Consider the following 21,263-nt stretch of genomic DNA (forward strand, 5'->3'; position numbering starts at 1 on the left):
TATTAAACCTTTGGTGGTTGACACATTCACCTTCCAAGCTGAGATTTTGACATGATGGCATCACAGAGGTGCAGCAGATTTGTCTGCTGCACCTCCATCCATTCCACCACATCCCAAAGGTGCTCTGCTGGGTTGCGATCTGGTGGAGGTTAATGAACTTATTGTCATCTTCAAGAAACAAGTTTGAGATGATCTGAGCTTTGTGATATAGTGCCTTATCCTGCTGGAAGCAGCCATCAGAAAATAGGTGCACTGTGGTCATAAAAGGAATCCACACGGTCAGTAGCAATCGTCGGGTAAGCTGTGACACTTAAAGGGCACATATCATACTTTTAAATCCTTCCTTTTCATGTGTAAATCATTCACTTGTGGTCTATATAAAGTAGAACTGCAATGCTTTGGTCTGAATTCCTCATTATTGTAGCTTCACAGACACCTGTTTACACCTGTTCTGAGGCGCACTGGTTTTGATACGGTCTCTTCAAATGAATGAGACATTTCAAGCCCCGCCCCCCTCCAGGTCGCAGAGCGTGCCACTCCACCCCGTTCGGCCACTTTTGTAGTTTGATAGCAGTGATACGATTATCTACCGGCAGAGAAACAGGCACTTCTAAGAGGTTCTGGTGCCGGGGGGCGATGTAAGTAATCGTGTGGGTTAATACACCCAACAACCGAACATTTTGACTTGTCTACTTGCAGCTTCGGCATAACTGAACTTGGACTACAAAATCGCTGCAAAACAAAAAAAAAAAGCCGGATTCACGAAATTGGTTAGCCGGAAGTCCATGTTTAGCAGTTCCACGGCAAATACTGTGACGTAGCGGACAAGAAAACGTAATAGGGAATGGAGAAAAACTGAACAGACTGAAAACTATAACCCAAAAAGTATATAAAAATATCTACGCAGCACCAGGAGAGAATAAATTTAAATTTTCTGCACTTCTAGACACTCAGAGTACACCCAAAAAAATGTATTTAAGGGCTAAAAAGGTGGATTTTACATGATATGTCCCCTTTAAACAATGTTCAGCTGGTGCTCAGATTAAACCACCATCAGCAGCCTGAAGTCTCCCGAGATCTCATTAAAAATGGTCCTGGTAATGTCCCTGTGATGCAGTACTTTTCAGAAGTTCAGTGCAACTTGTAATTTATTTGATTAATAAGGCCTCATGCTTGTGCCTTTTAGGGCTATGCCATGCGATAATATCAGTATATTTACCTTCGCTAGTGTCCACAACAAGCCCAGGCATGTCTGAGGGTAAGGTGTCAGCCTCCGATGAGGATTTGGCACCTAAAAAGTGAGCTACTTCAATACCTCCGACAAAGGACAGTACATTGCAATAAAACTGTCCCTATTAAAGGCAGCAACAAAAAAACTTGTTCCACCACTTGAGGCAAAAACATGCCGTGGAGAACAACCAAATGACTACAAAGTCACTGGAGAAATCGTTAGTTGCGCTCCAAATGACAGGAAGAGCAAAATTACATTCAAACGCTTGTGCTGTAATTTTTCTTACAATAAGTCACAGGTACAGAACATGAAAACCGTGTTTTCTACACCAATTTTTGACACTGATTTTATCCATTTATCCATTTTCATCAGCTTACCCAGAGGCAGGGTACACCCTGGACAGGTCGCTAATCTGTCTCAGGTTCACACCTATGGGCAATCACCAGTTAACCAAACCCCATGCATGTCTTCGGACTGGGAGGAAGCTGGAGAGAGCGGTGTCGTTTTGCCGCAAAACGGTGAAAACGCTGCAGTTGCTATTGCCATTTCACAAGTTGGCGGTGTGGATATAGGAGCCGCAACCATAGTGCGCATGTGCGAGTGCCCCCCTTTTCCAAAAAGCATCTTTTCACTCCATTCTCGTGTAAACGAAATGCATCGAAAATGTGCTGTTTTTATTTTGAATCGGTGTGGATTTGAACACAGGACCTTCTGTGAGGCAATATGCAAATTTTATTTCAGATTAGGATTAGGGGGACACTGTTCTTGGTCCTCCATACCATCCGATTTTTAAAAGATCCTGGATATGCTCCTGTGCTGCAGTACTTCCCCAGAAGCTCATTGCAGCTTGCAATTTATTTGATAAACTGAAGAGCTACAGAACAAAAGGCAAAATTTCCTGAAACACAAACCACATACAACCTCGGTTTAAATTGGTTTAGCTGGGTTGAGTGCCCCATAAATCCTCAGTAAATGATTTATCAGCCATTCTTTGTCTCTTATAAACCCATTGTAAAGGTTGTCCAAATCTAAACTCCTGTTAAGCTTCTCTTTAAAATCCACCACACTGTAATCTAAATGCTGCGTGTACATTTTTCTCATTTATATTTAAATGAACCCCCCCCTCAGGTACAGCCATATAGCCAAGCGTTAGCTGGGCCCCACCACCTTCCTACCCCACCCCCCGCTTTCCAACGGCCAAACTACCGAGGCTGGATGGAGATAGAGAGGGGATTACCTCGGGGTGGGGGATAGAGGGAAAACTTATTTCCTCCTTTGTTTTTTTAAAGTGTCGTTTACTTCAGTGGGAAGGAAAGGAGAGGGGAGGTGTGTGTGTGTGTGTGTGTGTGTGTGAGGGAGGATTGGTAAGATTTTCCAGAGAGGTGGACTGAGACGGAAGCTGAACATTTTAGTTTGAAAGTTGACTTGGAGTGACCGAGGCGCTCCCGGAGAATGGAAGCGAGATAAACTTCCTCACATCTGCAGTCGGACCGTGTTTCAAAGTATTTGCATTAAGGCAGGGACGGGGACAAAACCATGCCGCCGCTGTTGTCGGTTTAGTGAAGCCTGTGAGTTTAAAAAAAAAAAAAAGAGCCTAAGAAGAAGTGGAGAGAAAACCGGTTTTCCCTTGTACCCTGCCGCCGCTGCTTTTGTGTTTTTGAATGGTGGGCTGATTTTCCTGCGTGACAGGGCCGAGTGTCAGAGAAAAGTTAAGGCTACAGCAGCTCGCAGACTCATCGGTAAGTTTGTAGTCAAGTTAACTTAAAACATATTTGTGTGTGTGGTGTCTGTGTGTATGTGCTGCAGATGTCTACATCGCCAGCCTACTCTGAATGTCATCTGCAATGTTATCTGAGCCCGTGGATATCTGAATTCAGCTCACAGCAGTATGGGAACAATAGCCACGTATATTACACCACCGCTGATGGTGATTGATTATAGTTGAATCCAGATCCTGACTGATCGATGCCAACCTCTACAGCTGCTCCTCTTTTAAAGCATTTTAAACTTGAGGCACGTAATGCAACTTGTCCTGGAGTCTTTGAGCACAAAGACATAATGATCCGGGATAATGCGGGGCTTTTTGTGTGCGCACTGAACCGGGCATTTAGACCAAAGTCCCGCAGTGATGTGCTTTAATCATTGGTGGGTAACAACTCAGTGTTAGTTATGCAGAGGTTGTAGGGAAAAGGCAAGGGCTTAATCGAAGTTATTAACCCCTGGTGATTTGTGCTTTTAATCCGGGTTTTATGTGAAATCCACAGGTGGTTTGTAACAACACATTACCTTCTTTTGTATCCACCCACCATGCATTTAAGGATGGCTATATAGTTACATCTTTTTATGCCTGTGTAGCGTGCAGAAGGCCCTGCGGTTCTGCTGTGTGATCCAGGATAGGAGTGCCTCTTGGTTTTCTGGGCAGTATGATGACAACCTTCAGGTCCTCTCTTTACTGGGGGACCACAGCCTGTAGTTACAGCCCCTCTGTGCACCCCCACCATCTCCATGACCTACTCTGTCAGCCTGCACCAGATGGTTTAGAAAAAAATCCTTTGAAAAGGCAGAGAGGAAGCCCGTCCCTGCTTTCGGGAAGGAGGAGAAGGAAGCATGAAGAGCAGGGGCTGATGAAAGTTAGTCTGCAGATGTTTGCATGGAGGAAAGGGTCTCAGTTTTGTCTTCTTAATGTTATTTAAAGATGCTTACTCATCTGAAATAAAGGTGACATTTCAGAAAACCTGGAGTCTAGAACACTCTGTAGAGTTAGTGTATGCAAGTTTGAATTTTTAACTTGATGTCCTTTATTATTCAGTTTTAGTTCTTTTTTTTTTTTTCTACTCAAAAATGACCACAGGCTAGTTTTTATTCTAATTAAAGCAATGACTTCCTGGCCTTCTTTATATATCTATAGTTTCAAACCTGATTATTACATATAGCAGCATATTGATGAGTACTTTTTAAGCAATAATAAATGCAAATGCACTTTACTAATAACACTTCTGGATGAGGATCATGTAGATAAGCTCACCTCTTAAGTTTTCAAGACATACGTGTTGGTATATCAGTCCACATGCTTGTCACACACTCCTCAACCCCGACAGTTGTACCTGTGACTTTTTCTGCTGCTAGGAAAGTGCAGCATAGGTGTATTACTGAAAACTTCAGAAAAATAGACATGGAATAAATGGACCTGTACTTATATTGTGCTTTTCTACTCTAACTGAGCACTCAGAGCTACAAGCCTCATTCACACATTCATACAGTGCTTTATTCTATGCCTGTTCTATGCGTCTTATCTAACATTCATGTACACACTTACACTCCGATGAATGCATCAGGAGCGACTCTGGGTTCAGCATATATTATGTCTTTGTTCAGTGCAGAAACAGAAACAAAAAACAAACTTCTTTATCTTCCAAAGTTTTCTTCATGCTCGCATTTGCACTTTGTCCTGGTAGGAAGCTATTCTGAGTGAAATTTTGAGTTTGAATGATGATCTGTGTTAAGTTAAGCTGCTGAATATTGTTATAAATTGATAAAAATTAACAATAATTTTGAAGAGGGTTCTTTTTGTCTTAAGTGGCCTCTCTGGGAGATTCACCCATAAAAGATATGTCACTAATTCTCAAACATCTAGCTGGTATTTAAAGTACTTTGTGCTACAGCTGTGACATGAGAATGGTGCTGAGTTGAAAAAATGAAGGACATGCATGATATTTTCGGCTTGCAACAACACTGTAGGAGGTACAATTATTGCAGGGTGGAATTATACAGAGAGGGTTAAAGGCCTGCTCTAAATGACAGAGCTGCAGTGGAAGTGCTGCAGACGTACTGTATATAGGCACGACACTGGAGGTCTGAACCATTGCTGTGATATGTTCTGACGTGATGTCATATGTTCTATACTTTCAATCAATTCCACCTTTTATCAAAGTTTAATGATTGGTGTTGATATTTAGGCTCCAGTTTCCATCGTATTGTCCATCAGCTGCGCATATCATCTCATACGCTGCCACGCTGGCGCTAACATATGGACATCAGACTCCACCACGCCGCCTACTAAATGCTGCTCCCTTACCACAGATGTTAATAGAGCGTTGTGAATCTGCCCCTTCTTACAGCACGTACAGTGCACTCACAGTGCTAACTTGCCACAGCACATTTGGTGAATCTATATTATGCATTAGTGTATTTTCACTGTGTTAATGACCACATGTAGCTCTGAAGTACAGTATGCACTCATGCACCACTGACATGTGACTCTCTTCAAAAGGCTGCTCATTGTAGTGTGGATTTTTTTTTTCATGCCTCTTTATGAATAACTCTCTGAGGTCCTTTTTTGTTGAGACTAAAACCAGGCAAGCATGAAATGGAGAGATTAAAAAGGGAGAAAAAAATGTTAGATTGCTACTCATAAAAAAAAAAAAAAAAAAGTAGCCATAAGTGGATGTAATTGGGACCAAGGACTACAGGGTAAAAGTTTTGCAGTGAAAATATAAACTTGACTGATTGTTTCAGAATACATTTGATATTCCGCAAGTGACTCGCTCGTTGTCACGCAGTGTACAACAAAATATCGCCAATGTGCATTTTCATAAGTGAGGGTACTGAACTCATTCAGGGAACTTCCACTGTGCTGTGTGGAAAATGATGTTGGTTTGTTGACCTGGGTCAGTTTTGGGAGGCAAACAGAATAAACTGTAAACTTGAAGTCAACATTTAAGTGGCTGTTGTCACAAAGCAGTTTTTTTTTTTTTTTTTTTTATCCCTTCTGCTAAATGTCTGATTTAGAGGTACTGCTTTGGTTTATATCAGTACAACAGAGACGAGAATTGATGCAGCAATTTAAAGGAGCAGTCGCACATCAGATTTATGCAATACAAAATGAGGTTTTTGATGATGCTGTAGTTCAAACGTAATCCTAACTGATGGACTCATATGTGGAAAGTTAAAATCATACAATGCAGTGACAGAACTTTGGGATACACTTTAGTCACCCAAACCTCATTATAATTTGCACAACAGCTTTTTAAAAAAATGCTGCTTTTTAAAGGTTTTGAAGTAAATAGTTGCCCTAGTTTTATAGCTCAGTATGTGTGTATTGTGTGTTTAGTTTTTCAGCAGTTAATAATCTGAATGAATAAATAAAAGGACTAAAGAGTCAGTGAAGAGTTTGTGTGAGGGCATATATTTAAGGCAATTAAACTAAAGGTCGTCAGTCCAATTAATGTGTTTTTTTTTTTATTGCACATTTTCATACACTGATGCGTATGAAGAAGACATGTAAAAACCTTTGGGCATTCACAGTCTGGTCAAAGTGAAAACTGGTTGTCATGTGGCGCTTTTGTTCATTATGTAAGTTCTTAGCACACAGACATAGCACTAGCTGATACGTACAAAACCCCTTCTGAAAGTAGCCCCACTCACGTAAGCAGAGGCATTGCAACATAATTGAAAGTGTTATGTGTGGCTTAGCCTGCGAGCCAGACAGATTACAAGCTTATTAACGTGGTATCACCCGGGTGCCTATCCTGGGGCTTCCCAATGATCAAATTTCTCAGATGAAGTGGTTTCTGATGACACTGCTATTCCAGGTAGCTCCTTTGAGCGGAGGTTCTCGCTCAGCTCCGTGTGTTGATAATCCAGCTCTTTGATAGTGTTTTTGCTCCGTGTCACAAACACAGGGGGTCAGTTCCTGCTGAAACCTGATGTTCCACTTCCTCATGTGGTCCTCAGCTTCCTGCTATGGCGAGGCAGGAAGCACAGCAGTGGGTCATTTGAAGTCTGTATGCATCAGAATTAAAGCAGATATTATTTTGATGAGTTTTATTATATTATCATATTTAAGGACCCCAGCTGGGACAGCAGTTAGCATTATTCCTATTTTTATTTTCTTGACTCAGTCAGTCTTTCAGCTGGTTGGGGTCTTCACCTTAAGGTGGCATAATTTATACCAACAACTGTTCAGACCCCAGGGGGCATCTTGCATTCTTGGTAGGGTCTTCCAAGTGAAGCCATAACACTGCAGGTTTTTCGGCTTCTCAGCTGGCCCCGGCCGTCAAGTCAGTGAAACGCTTGCAGAACCTTTGGCTGTGATTGTGCCTTGATTAAACACACCCGAATTAGCTATGTGGGGAACTTTTAGTCAGCCTTGCCTGTTCAGCAGCTGAGCACTCAGATCTGTGCTGCTCAGCCCCCCACTGGGTGTGTTCAAGGGGAGGATACCCAAGGACAACATGTTATTCCAATAGCACATCTGCAGCTGATACTGAGTGTGAACTCTCAGTTCCTGCCAGATACCTCATAAGTTTATGTAAGTCATAGCTCATTTAGCATCTAACATTCATTAAAATTCTCTCTTTGTATAAAGGATTCAAGTTATTACTTGGTCATTGTTATCTGCAGAGGTAGACGGGAAACAAAGAACAGAAAGGAACAACATGCAATAGAAGTAGATAGGGCAGTTTATGTTGTATAGTCCCTTCAATATTTCAATATTATAGAAAGAAATGCAACAGTTTTCTGTTTTCAACTGGAAGAAATCTGCGGCAAAAGTGGACATGGGAGCGGCCAATCCACCTCAATGGAGACAGAACAGGAGAGCAAAGAGAAACAGCAACCGAGACTACAGAGAGAGAGAAGACAAAGACGAAAAAACAAAAATTATGGGAGGGACGACATAATGACATGGAACAAAGGCACAGAATATCATGGAGAAGAAAAGCTCAGTGCATTCACGATGTGAGATTCCCCAGCAGCAGTCTGCATTTGCAAAACTTAAGGCAATCCTGAGAATAAGTGAGCCCTAAGAACAAGTGTGATCAAAACGAAAAGTTTTATACTGGGCTTTCTGCCTCACTATGCCAATAGCCTCCCATTCTACTTTTTAAAACTGTAGGAACTTCACTCTGAGAGTGAAGTGCTCTACTGAAATAAGAAAAAATATAGATAAATATTAAAATATGATGCCGCTTATTTATCAGGGGCTTTAAATGTCAGGACAAGAATTTTAAATTATATTATGGACTTTACTGGGGCCCAATGAAGGGAAGATAATATGGAGACAAATATGATTTGTGTTGCTAATTCTTCATTGTACCCACACTGCAAGCTGAGCTTTTGGCACTTTTGGGACATTCCAGCCTAGAATTGACAGATGTGTGGTCATCAGTATGAGACAAGATGTTCCTAATGTTGACACTACTGTGTACGGGTGGGCTGAAATTTATATCATGGGATTTCAAGAAAATTAGTGATAATATCTTTGAACAATGTTTTATTTAGGCAGCAGTATTTTTAAGCATAACTAAATAAAGGGCATTTTTCATCCTTTTTTCCCATGCACAGCCAGCCATCCATTTTCTTCCACTTGTCTGGGGCCAGGTCCCAGGGACAGCAGCCTAAGCAGAGAAACCCAGACCTCCCTCTCCCCAGCCTCCTCCTCCAGCTTATCTGGGGGAACGCCGAGGCATTCCCAGGTCGGCCGAGAGATATAATCTCTCCAGCATGTCCTCAATCTGCCGGGAAGAGGCCCTGGGATATGCCCGGAACACCTCACCCAAGAGGCACCCAGGAAGCATCCTATTCAGATGCTCTCCTTTTCTAATGAATTATTGTCACTGATGACCTACTAACTAATTCAAAGTGTGACACTATTGAAACAAGGTGCCAGCAGCAGCAGAAGTGTTAAATCCAGTGACACGGTGTATATCAAATGGAAGCACAAATGTTAGGTTATAAAACAACTCCCTAACACTTTAACAGTAACTAAAGCAAATTAACCCTTTATAGGCACCCATTGAAATACAATGAAATTCAAAATTTCAACCTTAGAGTGTTATCGGAGGCCATAAGACATTTTTCAAAATGTTTCTTTCCCCTGTAAGTAGTAAAAAAAAAATTCCAAGAGGTGTACAAGAAGAACACAGAGGTGGAGGCATGAATGTGTATTTTAGAACATTATGACAGATTCATTATAACTTTATACAACATTAGGCCATTTCTTCAAGACCATGTGCTTCTTAACCTCTTAACCTTAACCAGGATGGGCATTATGTACTTATGTACAGGTCTACCATGTATGGTACTCATGCTGTGGGCATGAATGTCCTTAAATCCTGCTGTTTCTCATTTCTGTTTCAATCTTGGACCATGTTTAATAGTCAGAGGAAGGGCTGGTTAGGTGTTATACTTGACCGTAAATATGGAGTTAAGATTACAGACAATGCTTTTTTTGCATTATAGTAATACAAAGTCATATTGTATTTGACATCTTGCTGCTGGTTCGTGCCCTACCATTAGACTATATGGACGTCACATTTTGATAACTTTATAAATAAATTAGAGAATTTCACTTCACTTTCCACTTAATCATCATCAGCTCTGAATGAGTTCAGTACTTTTCTATATGGGAAAAACCGAGAAACAAAAATGCCCGTGATGTTACCGTCTGACTCAAAACACTGCCAGGCTAAAGTGCAGCCTCAAAGAGCTGCTTGCGTGGCTGCAGACTCAAAGTCTAGTTGACTTGTAATGAATCAGTTGCCAGGCAGCTTGTTGAAAATTCTGCATTGTAAGGTTTGGGGGCTTTCAGAGAGCTCAAGCGTTAAGACAGATAGCTCTGCTACTGGTCAGGACCACCCTTCATCACTCAGCGACCCTCTGAAGGCAAATACTTGGCTCCAGTCTTAAAGCAAACGACTTGGGATGTAGCAGCTTCCTTGCTGCACTCAGCCATCTTTATGTGGTCTCGTTTTTCATTCGCATGGTTTCCTCTGAGTGCCACTAGAGGTCACAGCATGGGCCTCAGAGTCTTTGTTTTGCCCCATAATGGCTCTATTCTCCCACAGCAGCAATGACTCCCAAGGCTGCTCCACATAAGACCGCATTGTGACGAAGGGAGGAGACAGCGTGAGGCAGAGAAATGGGAGTGCACATTAGTGTATATGTGTGTGTGTGTGTGTGTAAATGGGTAAATTACTGTTAAAATGCTGCTGAAATTCAAGTTGATCTCTAGCTTCACAAGTAAATTAAGTAATTATTTTAGCAGTTAAGATGTGAAATCTAACAGTAACCAGATATGTGAGAGAAAGGAAGAAGCCCGCGCCGCTGACGTCTTCTCAGAGTTTTTACTAAACCTAATTAGATGACCACAAAGCATTCATTGAGTCTTGTCTGCTGGTGTAAATGTAGAATATTGTTAATGTGTAATTATAGGAATTACTGTAAAAGTACAAATATTTAATAGCTGTCCACAAAACTTTGTAGTAAACAGTATTTATCTTTGTGTTTTATGTTGCTGTAGTTGCTGTAGAGCGCACTAACTGTCCATGACTTTAGTTATGTCATAAATTACAAGAGAAATGATATGTAGAATAGAAAGGAAGTCATAATAATAATAATGCAAAAGGCTTTGAGCCAAACCAGTTGAGTTTATCATCAAGTTAAGTCTACGCTAAAAAGCCAGCTCTACTCATAAAAGTACATCAGCTAACTTTGTCCGTTCATTTTAAATTAAAACGAACGGACAACTTAAAAAAATTTCACATATAAACAAGACTTTCCCCTTTTCTCACATGACTGCATCTTTGGTAACACGAGGAGGCAAACCATAGTACTTCCCCAGTCAGAGGTAGACAAAAGCTTTTAATGGTAAGGGACTTTTTTTTTTTTTCCTTCAAATCCTCTTTCACAGCACACTGACACACACATCTGCTGGAAATTTAGTGTTTACTCCAAATTTTGGAAGATGTAGAGTTAACCCTTGAACACACACAGAGAACGCAGATATGTAAAGTGCATAAAGAAACTCCCACCCTCTCAGCCCACCAGCTGTCATATTTGCAAACATCTTTTTAACCCCACGATACACCGATGCTGCCCAGACCCTCTGTGCATAGTTGTGTCTCAGAGCTGAGTACGGGCCTCCATTGTAAGTTGGCTGGGGTTGATGTGAAGATTATAGTCTTGATTGTAAACAGAAATCTGGCCGGCAGCGCTCGTTTTGTTAGAAAAGTAAGAAAGTAGGAATTTTTTTTTTGGGTGGTGGTGGGGGGGGTTCTCCAGTTTGTTATTTATCCCGCTGTAGTCAACAGAAAGCCCTTACAGCTTGGTTTCATGACATTTCCTTTTGCAGATAACAGGACAGTTTGCACAACAATTTACTAATTTTGAGATATGCATATATTCAAGGGCAGAGAGGAAAAAGTACTGAAGTATGGTGAGAGACTGCAGAAGAAAAGAGAACTTTCCAGTGGCTTCATTTTTTCCATCTAAAGTCATTCCTAGGCAGGACATACAAATTAGTCAGTCTTCTTCTGAGTAACAGATAGAAGAAAAGCCCCACATTTAAGTGTTAAAGAGAAAACAGCTGCAAGGTGGGGGAATTTCGAGGTAAAGAAGGTGAGGTAAAGACAGACAGAAAGAGAGAAGCTGGCAGTTATTAAGGAGGAAAGGCAGGACCGAATGTTCCTGAGTGCCTCGACCAGAAAACGTGAGTTAGTTGTAATCGGATCTCAGCTGTGGTGAGCTCATACAGGAGGCCTGCCAGCAGCCTCAGAAAGAGCAGTCCACCCATAAGTCTTTCACCCCACTCCAGCCCTCTGTGGCAAGCTGCAGGCCTGCCAGCTTAAATATCATATATAATCTTTTAAGAGTACTAGTTGGTGCCGTTACGCTGAAAGAGATTATAATACAGAAGGACAAACGTGGAGGGGAAATATTAATGCTCACATGCAGTTACAAAAATGGACTTGGATCCACTTTAGATAAATCTATCCTTTGTTTTCCACACGCGATTGCTGAAATACGATGAATCTGTTGTGCACCAAACACAATCTGTTGTGCTTAAAAAATGGGCGTAGACCCATGGTTTTCAGAAGACAGTAAAAAGTGGAACCACTTTTTTTCCCTTTCTTTTTTAAAGGATCTTGTGTATGGGTACAGAGCATGAATGAGATGTTTGACTGCAGCATACAGGGTTTTATTGAGTTGCAATGACAGCTGCACATACAGAGCAGCTTGGAAGAAATCACAGCTGAGCCAAAGATTTGACACTCTGCCTTTATCTTTGAATGACTCGGGGTTAATCAGCATAAAACTGCTTTAGTTTTACCTGACTAAGATATGGTCATCCTTTCTTACTTTTCCTTAATTCATCAACATTTTTCTCTACTCTTACAGTCACCACACCTGCTCAGATGGATTTGAGATAACGCTTACAGGAGTCCTAGCCTTCCCTATCCTCAATTTTCAGCCTGTCCCAGATCCTCGAAGTTCAACCAGAATGACGGATCCCAGTGGACTGGGCTCTGAAGGGGCAGGGTCGGGCATGGCAGATGTTGACGTCTGTAGTTTGGAGATAGAGAGGAAGTATGATGTCATCCCTGCCGTCATCTGTGCGATGTGTTGCCTGTTTGGAATCATCTACTGCTTCTTTGGTGAGGATCTCTTCTGGGTTACAGAATCTGAAACATGGGACGACTTAAGACTGTATGCACACGTGTGGTCTGCAGTGGTTGTTCTGCGCTTACATTATGGTCATATAATGACCTAACTGTTCATTACTCATTTCCTTCCAACACTTAATTCTCTGGTTTCCTCACTACAAATCTCTTCTCTGTGTCCTCCCCCAGGTTACCGATGTTTCAAAGCTGTCATGTTTCTGTCTGGCCTGATGTTTGGCTCGGTCATCATCTTCTTGCTGTGCCACAAGGAGCATGTGCTGGACACCCAGCTGAGCGTCGAGGCCAGCGCAGGCATCGGCATCGGTATAGGCCTCCTCTGCGGTCTCGTCACTATGCTGGTACGAAGCGTCGGGCTCTTCATGACGGGCCTGCTGCTGGGCCTTCTCCTGGCGCTCGCTGCCCTGCTAGTCACTCAACAGTTCTATACGCCTACCACAGTCTGGGTGCCCCTAGGCACTCTTCTAGGATCGGGCATGCTGTTTGCTGTGCTGACACTGCAGTGGCAGAAGATGTTCACCATGTTCTCCACCGCCGTGTTCGGGGCAGCTATCATGACGGTGTGCGCTGATTACTTTGTGGAAATGCTGGCTTTGGCAACACACGTGTATGAATGCCTGCGCCTCACTCCCGGGCCGGCACTCTGTTGGTACAGCTGGGTGATTCTGGGCATCTGGCCTGCTCTCAGCCTCTTAGGAGTGCTGGTCCAGTGGAAATTGACAGATAACAGCTTCTCACATACAGAGGGTAAGCATGATGCTTTCATGGCCATGGCCATGACTCAAACATCTAAGAATTAAACTTAGGAGCACCAAAGTCTTCTGTGAGAGTTGAGAATAGGGCACATTTATCTAGTAACTTAATGGTTATTAAAGCAAAGTTGGAGGAAGATTTAAGTAATCACATGAGAGTTGCAGACCTTTGTGTGAAATCCTTTATATCTAAACTACTGCCTGTTCTGAATGTAGGAATTTTTCTAAATAGTTTTCAAGCTTAAATTTGCCAAACGAAGTAAATATAACAAACTTTTACTTTCACATAATGACCTTTTTTTTTTTTCTTATATTACTTTCATAAATATGGACCCACATCAGGATACAAAACTTCTGAAAGTTGCTCTCAAATTCTCCCCTCATAGTTGTCATCAGTCGGAGACAGAAGAGAGTCCAGCTGATGCGGATCCGAGAAAAAGACGCCAAGAAGCGACAGCAGGCAGGTGGGCAGGAAGGCACGTACCGCCGTAAACCCACCCCAGTGAAACGTTATGCTGGGGATCTGCTGGCACCGGTCAGTGTGACAAACATGCCGTGTGCTGTAGCGATTAGACGTTAGACACGGTACTCGTTTCTTGATTGTTGTCCTGTTCACTGATCTCTCGCTGTGTCGCTCTTCTGCTTCTTAGAGCTACCTGCAAAGTCTGCGGGACAGACAGATGGGCACAGGCACTTCCCTTAGCAGCTTGGGCACCGCCAACCACACCACGATCGACTTGGACTACGACACTGGCTCCACAGTGCCTCTCACGGCTACAACTCCCGTCGTCAGGGTCTGAGCAACGCGGACATAAGAAGGGACTACTTAATGTGCTCTGGTTCTCCAGCTGTGTCTTCCTAATGTAGAGTAGAACTTAATCGCTGCTCTTCTATCTGGGGGTTGTCGCCTTTGTACTGATTTTCTCCTCAGTCAGTCCCAAGTGTCTAGTGAAACACAGTGCTGTTCTCTGGAGAGAAGCAAGAGGACAAGACTAAAACCACTGCAACTTCTGTGTTTCACAGAGGAAACACACTCGACTATTTCCACTCTTCAATGAATGCAATGAGCCTCAAAGACAGATGTTTTTACTATTTTTGTAGTGAACATCACAAAGCAATGCTTGACATTACGCGTACTGTACTTCAGAAGTTAGTCATCCCAATGAAGTGTTGTGCTATTACCCATTTTACCGTTTACCTGTTCGGCTGTAGGATTTGGGGGGAATTTTATCATCACAGTAAATTTTATTTTGTGTATTTCTTCAGACGGAGTTTAATGAAAGAGTGAAATGTGGCATGTGGCTGCATGGAGTATGACACAGTGAAGCGAAAAATGATGAAAAGGGCTCTTTGCTGGAACCTTTAGCAGGATCTTCTAGCAGCACTCTAACAATTCTGTGATCTTTATTTCTGTTTTTGCAATGTAGCTCCCATCAGAATAAAATGGGTGATGAGTTTAGACTGTCGTGTATGCTTGCAGAGTCCACTTTTTATAATTTAATTTATATAATGACCAAGTACCTTAGGAGTGCTAAAAAAAAAAAAAAAAAAAGACAAAAAAAACAAAGCATGTTTGTTGTTAATTTGTAGATTTTAAAATAATTATTGAGTTATTGTTGCAATTTTTGCAGGGACTACGCACATGTTGCCTGAATCTGTAAATACCTGTTGATAGAAAAGTCAAAGATTAATAAAGTTGTTTGATAATAAACTGTTTTTAATCATCTGTTGAGTCGGGGGAGTCGACACTGTTTGTCTCCCCGGGATCTTAGCAACACTGGCGGCGTTACTCACCAGATTTTTCATAGGCAATAAAGAGGTCACGGGGAGGATTTCCTACTCTGCGATTGGTTGGAGTTGCCATGGCGCTCGCACAGTTTTTTTTTTTTTTTTTTGCAGACGGCACAATGCGAGACAGACCGTCCTTTCATCACAGTAAACATTTTTTTTTTCCCTGTCCTTTAAATGTGGCAATGTGAGCAACTGTTGTGTAGAGAACTGCAGTCTGAGGCACAGTCTTATTGTGGTCTTGTTTATTTGTAGAAAATGATACATTTTCACTTAAAATGAGGGAACAAATCAGTGTCACATGATTTCTCACAGATCAGCGTTACTCAGTGTGCACTGAACATACTGAAGTAAGAAAACATACTGAAACAAAACTGACCATCATCATATTACATCTTACTGAGTGTATTATGAGAACTAATCAACACACGTCAAAGGAAAAAAACAAAACAAAACAAAAAAAAACCCGAAAGTTTGCATAATCCTGCAAGTCAGAGACACACACAAGTCTGCTTTGGAGGGTACAGGTAGCTCAGTTCCCACACTAGTTTTCCCATAATGTGTTCAATGATTATTCACAATGATTAATTACTGTTGTTGAGGTTTGGGTGGTTTAAAACGTCCCTGGAGTGGAACCAGCGCCCTTGTTTCTCACCGCTTGGTACCTGCTGCCCCCTGATGGCGGAGCACTAGCATCGCATCCAGCGTTCCTTCTTGCTCAGCGGATATCCTTTGTCTGCTTTCAGCAGCTCATTCAGTCGCCAGTAGTCGTCTCCCTTGAAGATGTAGATCTTGCCATTGGTCCAGGTGAAGGCTGCATCAGGAGCCGATGGCACTCCAGTGAAGAGCATGCTGAGCGGTTTGGGGTAGAAAGTGAGGCTGTTGTGCTTCATCTCATCCCACTGCCAGTGCTCTGAACCCTACACAGGGTGATGAAAATAACAATGACGCTATGAGGACTAGTATATGCGGATGTAGTTGCATGTTTAAATGCTTCTCTTCATAGCTACCTTAATGAAGACCAACTTTTTGTTCTTTGACAGGTACAGGGCTGCATCAATATTAGGGGGGATTCGTTTCAGCTCTTTGGGGTAGCCGTAGTCCAGAATAAAACTGGTATACCTCCACACTTTATTGCCTGCAACCAAAAAGAGCACAAATTTTTACAGTGAGAAGTTACAGCTGCAGAGCAGTCGATAACTGAAGTGTAGATTGACTCGACAAAGATAACCTTTTAGGAAGTAAGTCTTGTTGGTTCGTTGAGAGTGCACAGCAGCATTTAGGTTCCCAGGGAGGCCCCTCCACAGTCTGTCAATTTTTATAGGTGTGTTGTGTCCCAGATCAGAGATAGTCCACACATAATCACCACTAAAAGCAAAGGTTTTCCTCCAGGGACCTGATTGGACAAAGAATAATAACCATTCATAAAAGGGATCTGAATAACAATTAAAAGACTTGATCTTTGAAACTTTTTAACTCATGGTGCTTTTTTGACAGATACATCCTATGATTTGGTACCTCGGTTACTGCTTCATATTGCTCTTAACACCGACTGATAAATTACCTAATATAATGGCGTCCAGTGTGGCCGTGCAGGGATCAGGGATTCTCTCAGTCCCCTGGCTGCTCTCCGTGGGAACCAGACTATCTGGACTTGTGGGACTGGCTAAAGTGCTTGTGATGTGTTTGCCTTAAACAGAAGAAATTACACATTTTTGTATGACTGAATGTTTTGTTATAAACAAATACAAACAGGACCAGAATCATCACCCCAAATTGACAAATATTGCACATATACAACAATAAATGCCACAATAACAGCCCCAGTGCAGTATCAGCACCATCATGTTGCAGGATCTTGATACACTCACCGTATAGTGCCTGGATGCCGTTCACATCATCTGAATGCAGCCTGAAGTTGACACGGTAGCCAGAGTAGACGGGTGCCATCAGAGCGCTTCTGAACTGAGAGTGACCCAGGCCGAGGGCGTGGCCGATTTCATGGGCAGCTACAATACGCAGATTAGTACCATAATATGTTCCCTCAGTCCAGAACTCATCCTCATCAAAGTGGACAATACCCGATTCTGGTGACTCAGCATGGGCCAGCACATGACCTGCATGTGGAACAAATAATCAGTAATAATAACATCTCCCAGCAGCCTAGTCACAGACGGCCCACTGAGACTAACAGTGGTGGGAAAAAACAAAACAAAACAAAACAAAAAAACACATGCATTTATAAAGAAAACTTACCACGACCATCAAATGGGACAGAGCAGTAGCCATCTTTCTTATGGAAGGAGATCTTTATGTCCGCTCTGCCGTAGTCGACCTCTCTGAAGGTCAAAGCCGCCACATCACTCCAGTACTTGAAGGCAGCACGGATGGCGTTCCTGACGTCTGAGTTGATCATGTCAGGTGTGTAGTTGTAGATGCGATAGGTCAGACTCCTTTTTCTCCAGCGGCCTAAAAGATGAGAACAATATTTTCCTAAGTCATAATAATGAAACAGAAATCAAGACTTCATGTGGTTAAAAACACATTTTGTCAGCTCCTTGAGAATCAGAGTGGATTCAAGTGTCATTTTTTTCAAGTGTTAAAACTGATGTGACAGATGTTGCCTTTAGAGATCCAGCTGTTTAATGCTTCTTCTTGTCTGAAGCTGTCACAAGTAAACAAATGGACAATATATAAGCTGGATATTTTGAATAAAGCTTCATTTCTGTCATTAATAGTCGCAAATAAATGTTAAAACCACTGATGCACACAATTTGCAACTCACCCATTACTCTGTACTTGTGAAATTTCTTGTTGAAAGGATCCTCCAAACCACAGCGGGGCTGGTTCATCACTTCCAGTGTGGCTTCATCTATTTCTCCACTAGGTGGCAGATTATTCACCCCCTGGAAGACCCTGATACATACAAGGAAATCAAATATTTGCAAAGTAATGAAAAAAAAGAGACACTACTCACATTCTGTGTAGGGAGTATTGCTCCAAGAGATCCTGATCAAACAGTCGATGTTACAGGAAGTGGGTTTTCTGTAGAAATAGCAATAATCTACTTTACCTGAGGGCTTCAATGATCTCCTCAAGGTAATGAGGGTCCTGTGGATCAGTGGGCTCATTCAGGTAGCCGTACTTCCTCAAATAGGCCTGTGAGAGAAAACTACAAAGCTCTCATGTGTGCAAAAGAACACTTTAAGCCAGATTTTTTTTGGCAGGAAAATAAAAGTAACACCTATAAACACAGCAATATGGACTCACTGTTAAAATAAACCAGAAAAGTCTGGTTCAGGGAAGTTTTCAAACAGATTACTAAACAACCTGTGGTCTTACCGTTGCTTCATTTAACTCCATCCATGGCACCACTGCACAAGACGCTCCTTTGAGGCTGAACCCCAGCAGCAGCAGCAATAGTCCTGTGTACTCCATGATCATCTATAGATTTGGATATCCACAGCTGGCGCTTCAGAGCCTGAGAAGTGCTCAGCGGAGTCCCACAGCAGACTCTTTGTTCCCTAGGCACTCAAGCAGTTTTTAACTCATCTCGTGTATGAGTCAGCCCTGCGGGTGTGATGATCCACCTCTGAAGAATGAGGATTACAAGAGCAGCCAGTTGACCTACTATCAACATGTCTGCTGTTAAATTGTACAGCTGTCAGAGAGGACAGGAAGCCCCCCCCAACACACACACACACACACACACACACACACACACACACACACACACACACACACACACACACACACACACACACACACACACACACACATAAGCTGTAGTAACGCCTACAGTAGTGTGGCTTTAGTTTGATATTTTTTACAAGCCAGTGGAGAGAGGTCACTCTCCCTGGACACTATAACATTAATATATTCTCCTCCAGAATCACAGCAGAGTTGTTCATCCCATTGGAGTTAACACAGCAGTGGAGTTCAGTTTTGGACCTAAACCACGAGATTTGCCCCACCCTCTTGTTTTCACATACCTGTCATCCGTACACCTGTAATACCTGGGTCAATTATCTTTACAAATGACAAATGAAAATGTTACCCATCCATGCACTGATGGAGATTTGGTAAGAAAAGTTCGGTGACCTGAATTTAGTTTTGTGATTCTCCTCAGTAAGACTGTCTTTAATCTTTACTTCTAATTTACTTTTATCCAAGGTTTGGATTTCTTTTCATTTCACTTTGCTGTTTGTGTTTTTCCATTTTAATTTATTTTGTACAACTTCAATTTTGAAAAAGTTTGGATGCTGTGTAAAATGTAAATAAAAACAGAATGCGATGATTTGGAAATCCATGAAAAATATTAGCTCAATTTGAATTTAAGGGCAGCAACACATTTCAAAAGAAGAGGGACCGTTTTTATCAGTAATCATTTTGAAAGCCTTAATCTCTGATGGTATGGGGATGCATTAGTGCCTATGGAATTGGCAGCTTGCACATCTGGAAAAGCACCATCAATGCTGAAAGGTATCTACAGATTTTAGAGCAACACATGCTCCAATCCAGATCATGACTTTCAGGGAAGACCTTGCAAATTTCACCAAGACAATGTTAAACCAACAACAGTATGGCTTCACAGTAGAAGAGATCTCACCAACTGAAGATATTTGAAGCATCTTGAAACAAAAAATATGACAAAGAAGACCCGGGACGGCTGAGCAGCTAGAATCCTTCATCAGACGACAACAGAACATTTCTCTCCCAAAAGTCCAGCAGCTGGTCTCCGCAGTTCCCAGATGTTTATGGAGCGTTTATGGGAGATGCTTCACATTGGTTATTTAAATAAGCAAGTACAGTTTTTAATTTTCTTTCACAGTGTGCTGCTGAAAGTACTGTGACTCACAGAACTTGCACAAGTGACATGCAGAACATTTGCAGTTCCTCTCTTGGTGCCTAAACATGGTTAAAGAATTAAATAAGTCTGACTGTGGACATCTATAGACAGACATGTAGCAAAGTGATGCAAACAGCATATCTACATGTCACAATATTCCAGGTAACTGACAAAACTGGTGTTTCTCCATAATCAAACATCCCACCTACACACAGCATCTTGACCTGGCCGGCTGGTCTCTAAATAAACTGAGTACAGTTTTGGTGAATTGAGGTGGAATAACCTCTGATTTTTAAATGAGCAAAGGTGAAGAAAGGTATATCAAATGAGAAAAGATGAGAAGTATTAAGCTTACAATTTATTATTTAAACTCAACTAATCTGAACATTATACACAACTGTAACATGTAAAATATATCTTGGAAACTGAAGCCAATCACATATTTTGTCATATTTGGACTCAGTACATCAAAATCCACAAGAAAAAGCACATTTTATCTAAGAAGCACACAACTTCTCAAAACTATTGCTGGCAGGTGTTATCCTACAGTGGCTATACTGTTTGAGGGTGCTTGTGTGTGCATGTGAAGTCTCTGGTTTTTAAATAATTAAGTTTGAGATGGAAAGCAGATTATCTCCTGATGACTAATGACGCTCTTAAGAACTGGATGTGGTGCGTGTTGCGTGCCAATGTGAGTTATTCACACTGGTCAGATTTCCCCATCATCATGTTACTATTTCTATCAAGAGAGGACAATTTGGGATTTGGCATAGTCAACCAAATTTTTATTCCTTCTTGTTTCCACTCACGTGAGCTCAGCAGCAGTCGTATTTTTAATCAGTTTAGCTAGGTTGGGAGTTGTTCTGATTTCACTCAAACCTGTAAAAACGAATTATAAAGACTGATGCTGGCTCATAATATGGATTATTGAAAAGTCTGACATATGAACGCAATAGACTGCGGTGTGCTGAAGTGGTATAAATGTTACAGAAGCCAGTAAAACAGCTGGTCTCAAGATGTGAGTGCATGGTTGGCACTCAGAGGTACCACACAGAGAGTCTGTTATACTAACGGGGGGCCTGGATCCACATTTTTCAAGGGGTTAAGTAGTAACTTTTATAATGTGATGTGACTTTGCCCATCATTATTAGGTTCTAGCACTGATTTATATAGTGGCACTAAGC

General features: G+C 41.8%; 2 protein-coding genes across 5 annotated transcripts; one reads left to right on the plus strand and one right to left on the minus strand.

The window, feature by feature from the left end:
* The first annotated feature begins 2,504 nt into the window (after positions 1-2,504).
* On the plus strand, positions 2,505-15,009 carry LOC115780292 (transmembrane protein 198-like). 4 transcript variants are annotated; one of them, XM_030729406.1, is made up of 5 exons: positions 2,505-2,970; positions 12,410-12,666; positions 12,862-13,437; positions 13,829-13,902; positions 14,093-15,009. In XM_030729406.1, exons 2-5 carry the CDS (start codon positions 12,513-12,515, stop codon positions 14,240-14,242), a joined length of 954 nt encoding a protein of 317 aa, XP_030585266.1. In that variant the 5' UTR covers positions 2,505-2,970; positions 12,410-12,512; the 3' UTR covers positions 14,243-15,009. The 4 variants fall into 4 exon arrangements, with proteins under 4 accessions (XP_030585266.1, XP_030585267.1, XP_030585268.1 ...); XM_030729407.1 differs by having other exon boundaries at positions 2,506-2,970; positions 13,829-13,918; XM_030729408.1 differs by having other exon boundaries at positions 2,508-2,970; positions 13,829-13,906.
* A 470-nt stretch (positions 15,010-15,479) lies between these two features.
* Positions 15,480-18,764, minus strand: mmp19 (matrix metallopeptidase 19). Its single transcript, XM_030729939.1, has 9 exons — positions 18,573-18,764; positions 18,304-18,389; positions 18,016-18,146; positions 17,487-17,699; positions 17,102-17,347; positions 16,795-16,920; positions 16,462-16,626; positions 16,241-16,368; positions 15,480-16,150 (listed from the first exon to the last, which is right to left on the minus strand). Exons 1-9 carry the CDS (start codon positions 18,672-18,674, stop codon positions 15,920-15,922), a joined length of 1,428 nt encoding a protein of 475 aa, XP_030585799.1. The 5' UTR covers positions 18,675-18,764; the 3' UTR covers positions 15,480-15,919.
* Between the last annotated feature and the right edge of the window lie 2,499 nt (positions 18,765-21,263).

The sequence above is a fragment of the Archocentrus centrarchus genome, chromosome 5 (genome assembly GCF_007364275.1).
Source record: "Archocentrus centrarchus isolate MPI-CPG fArcCen1 chromosome 5, fArcCen1, whole genome shotgun sequence".
NCBI lineage: Eukaryota > Metazoa > Chordata > Actinopteri > Cichliformes > Cichlidae > Archocentrus > Archocentrus centrarchus.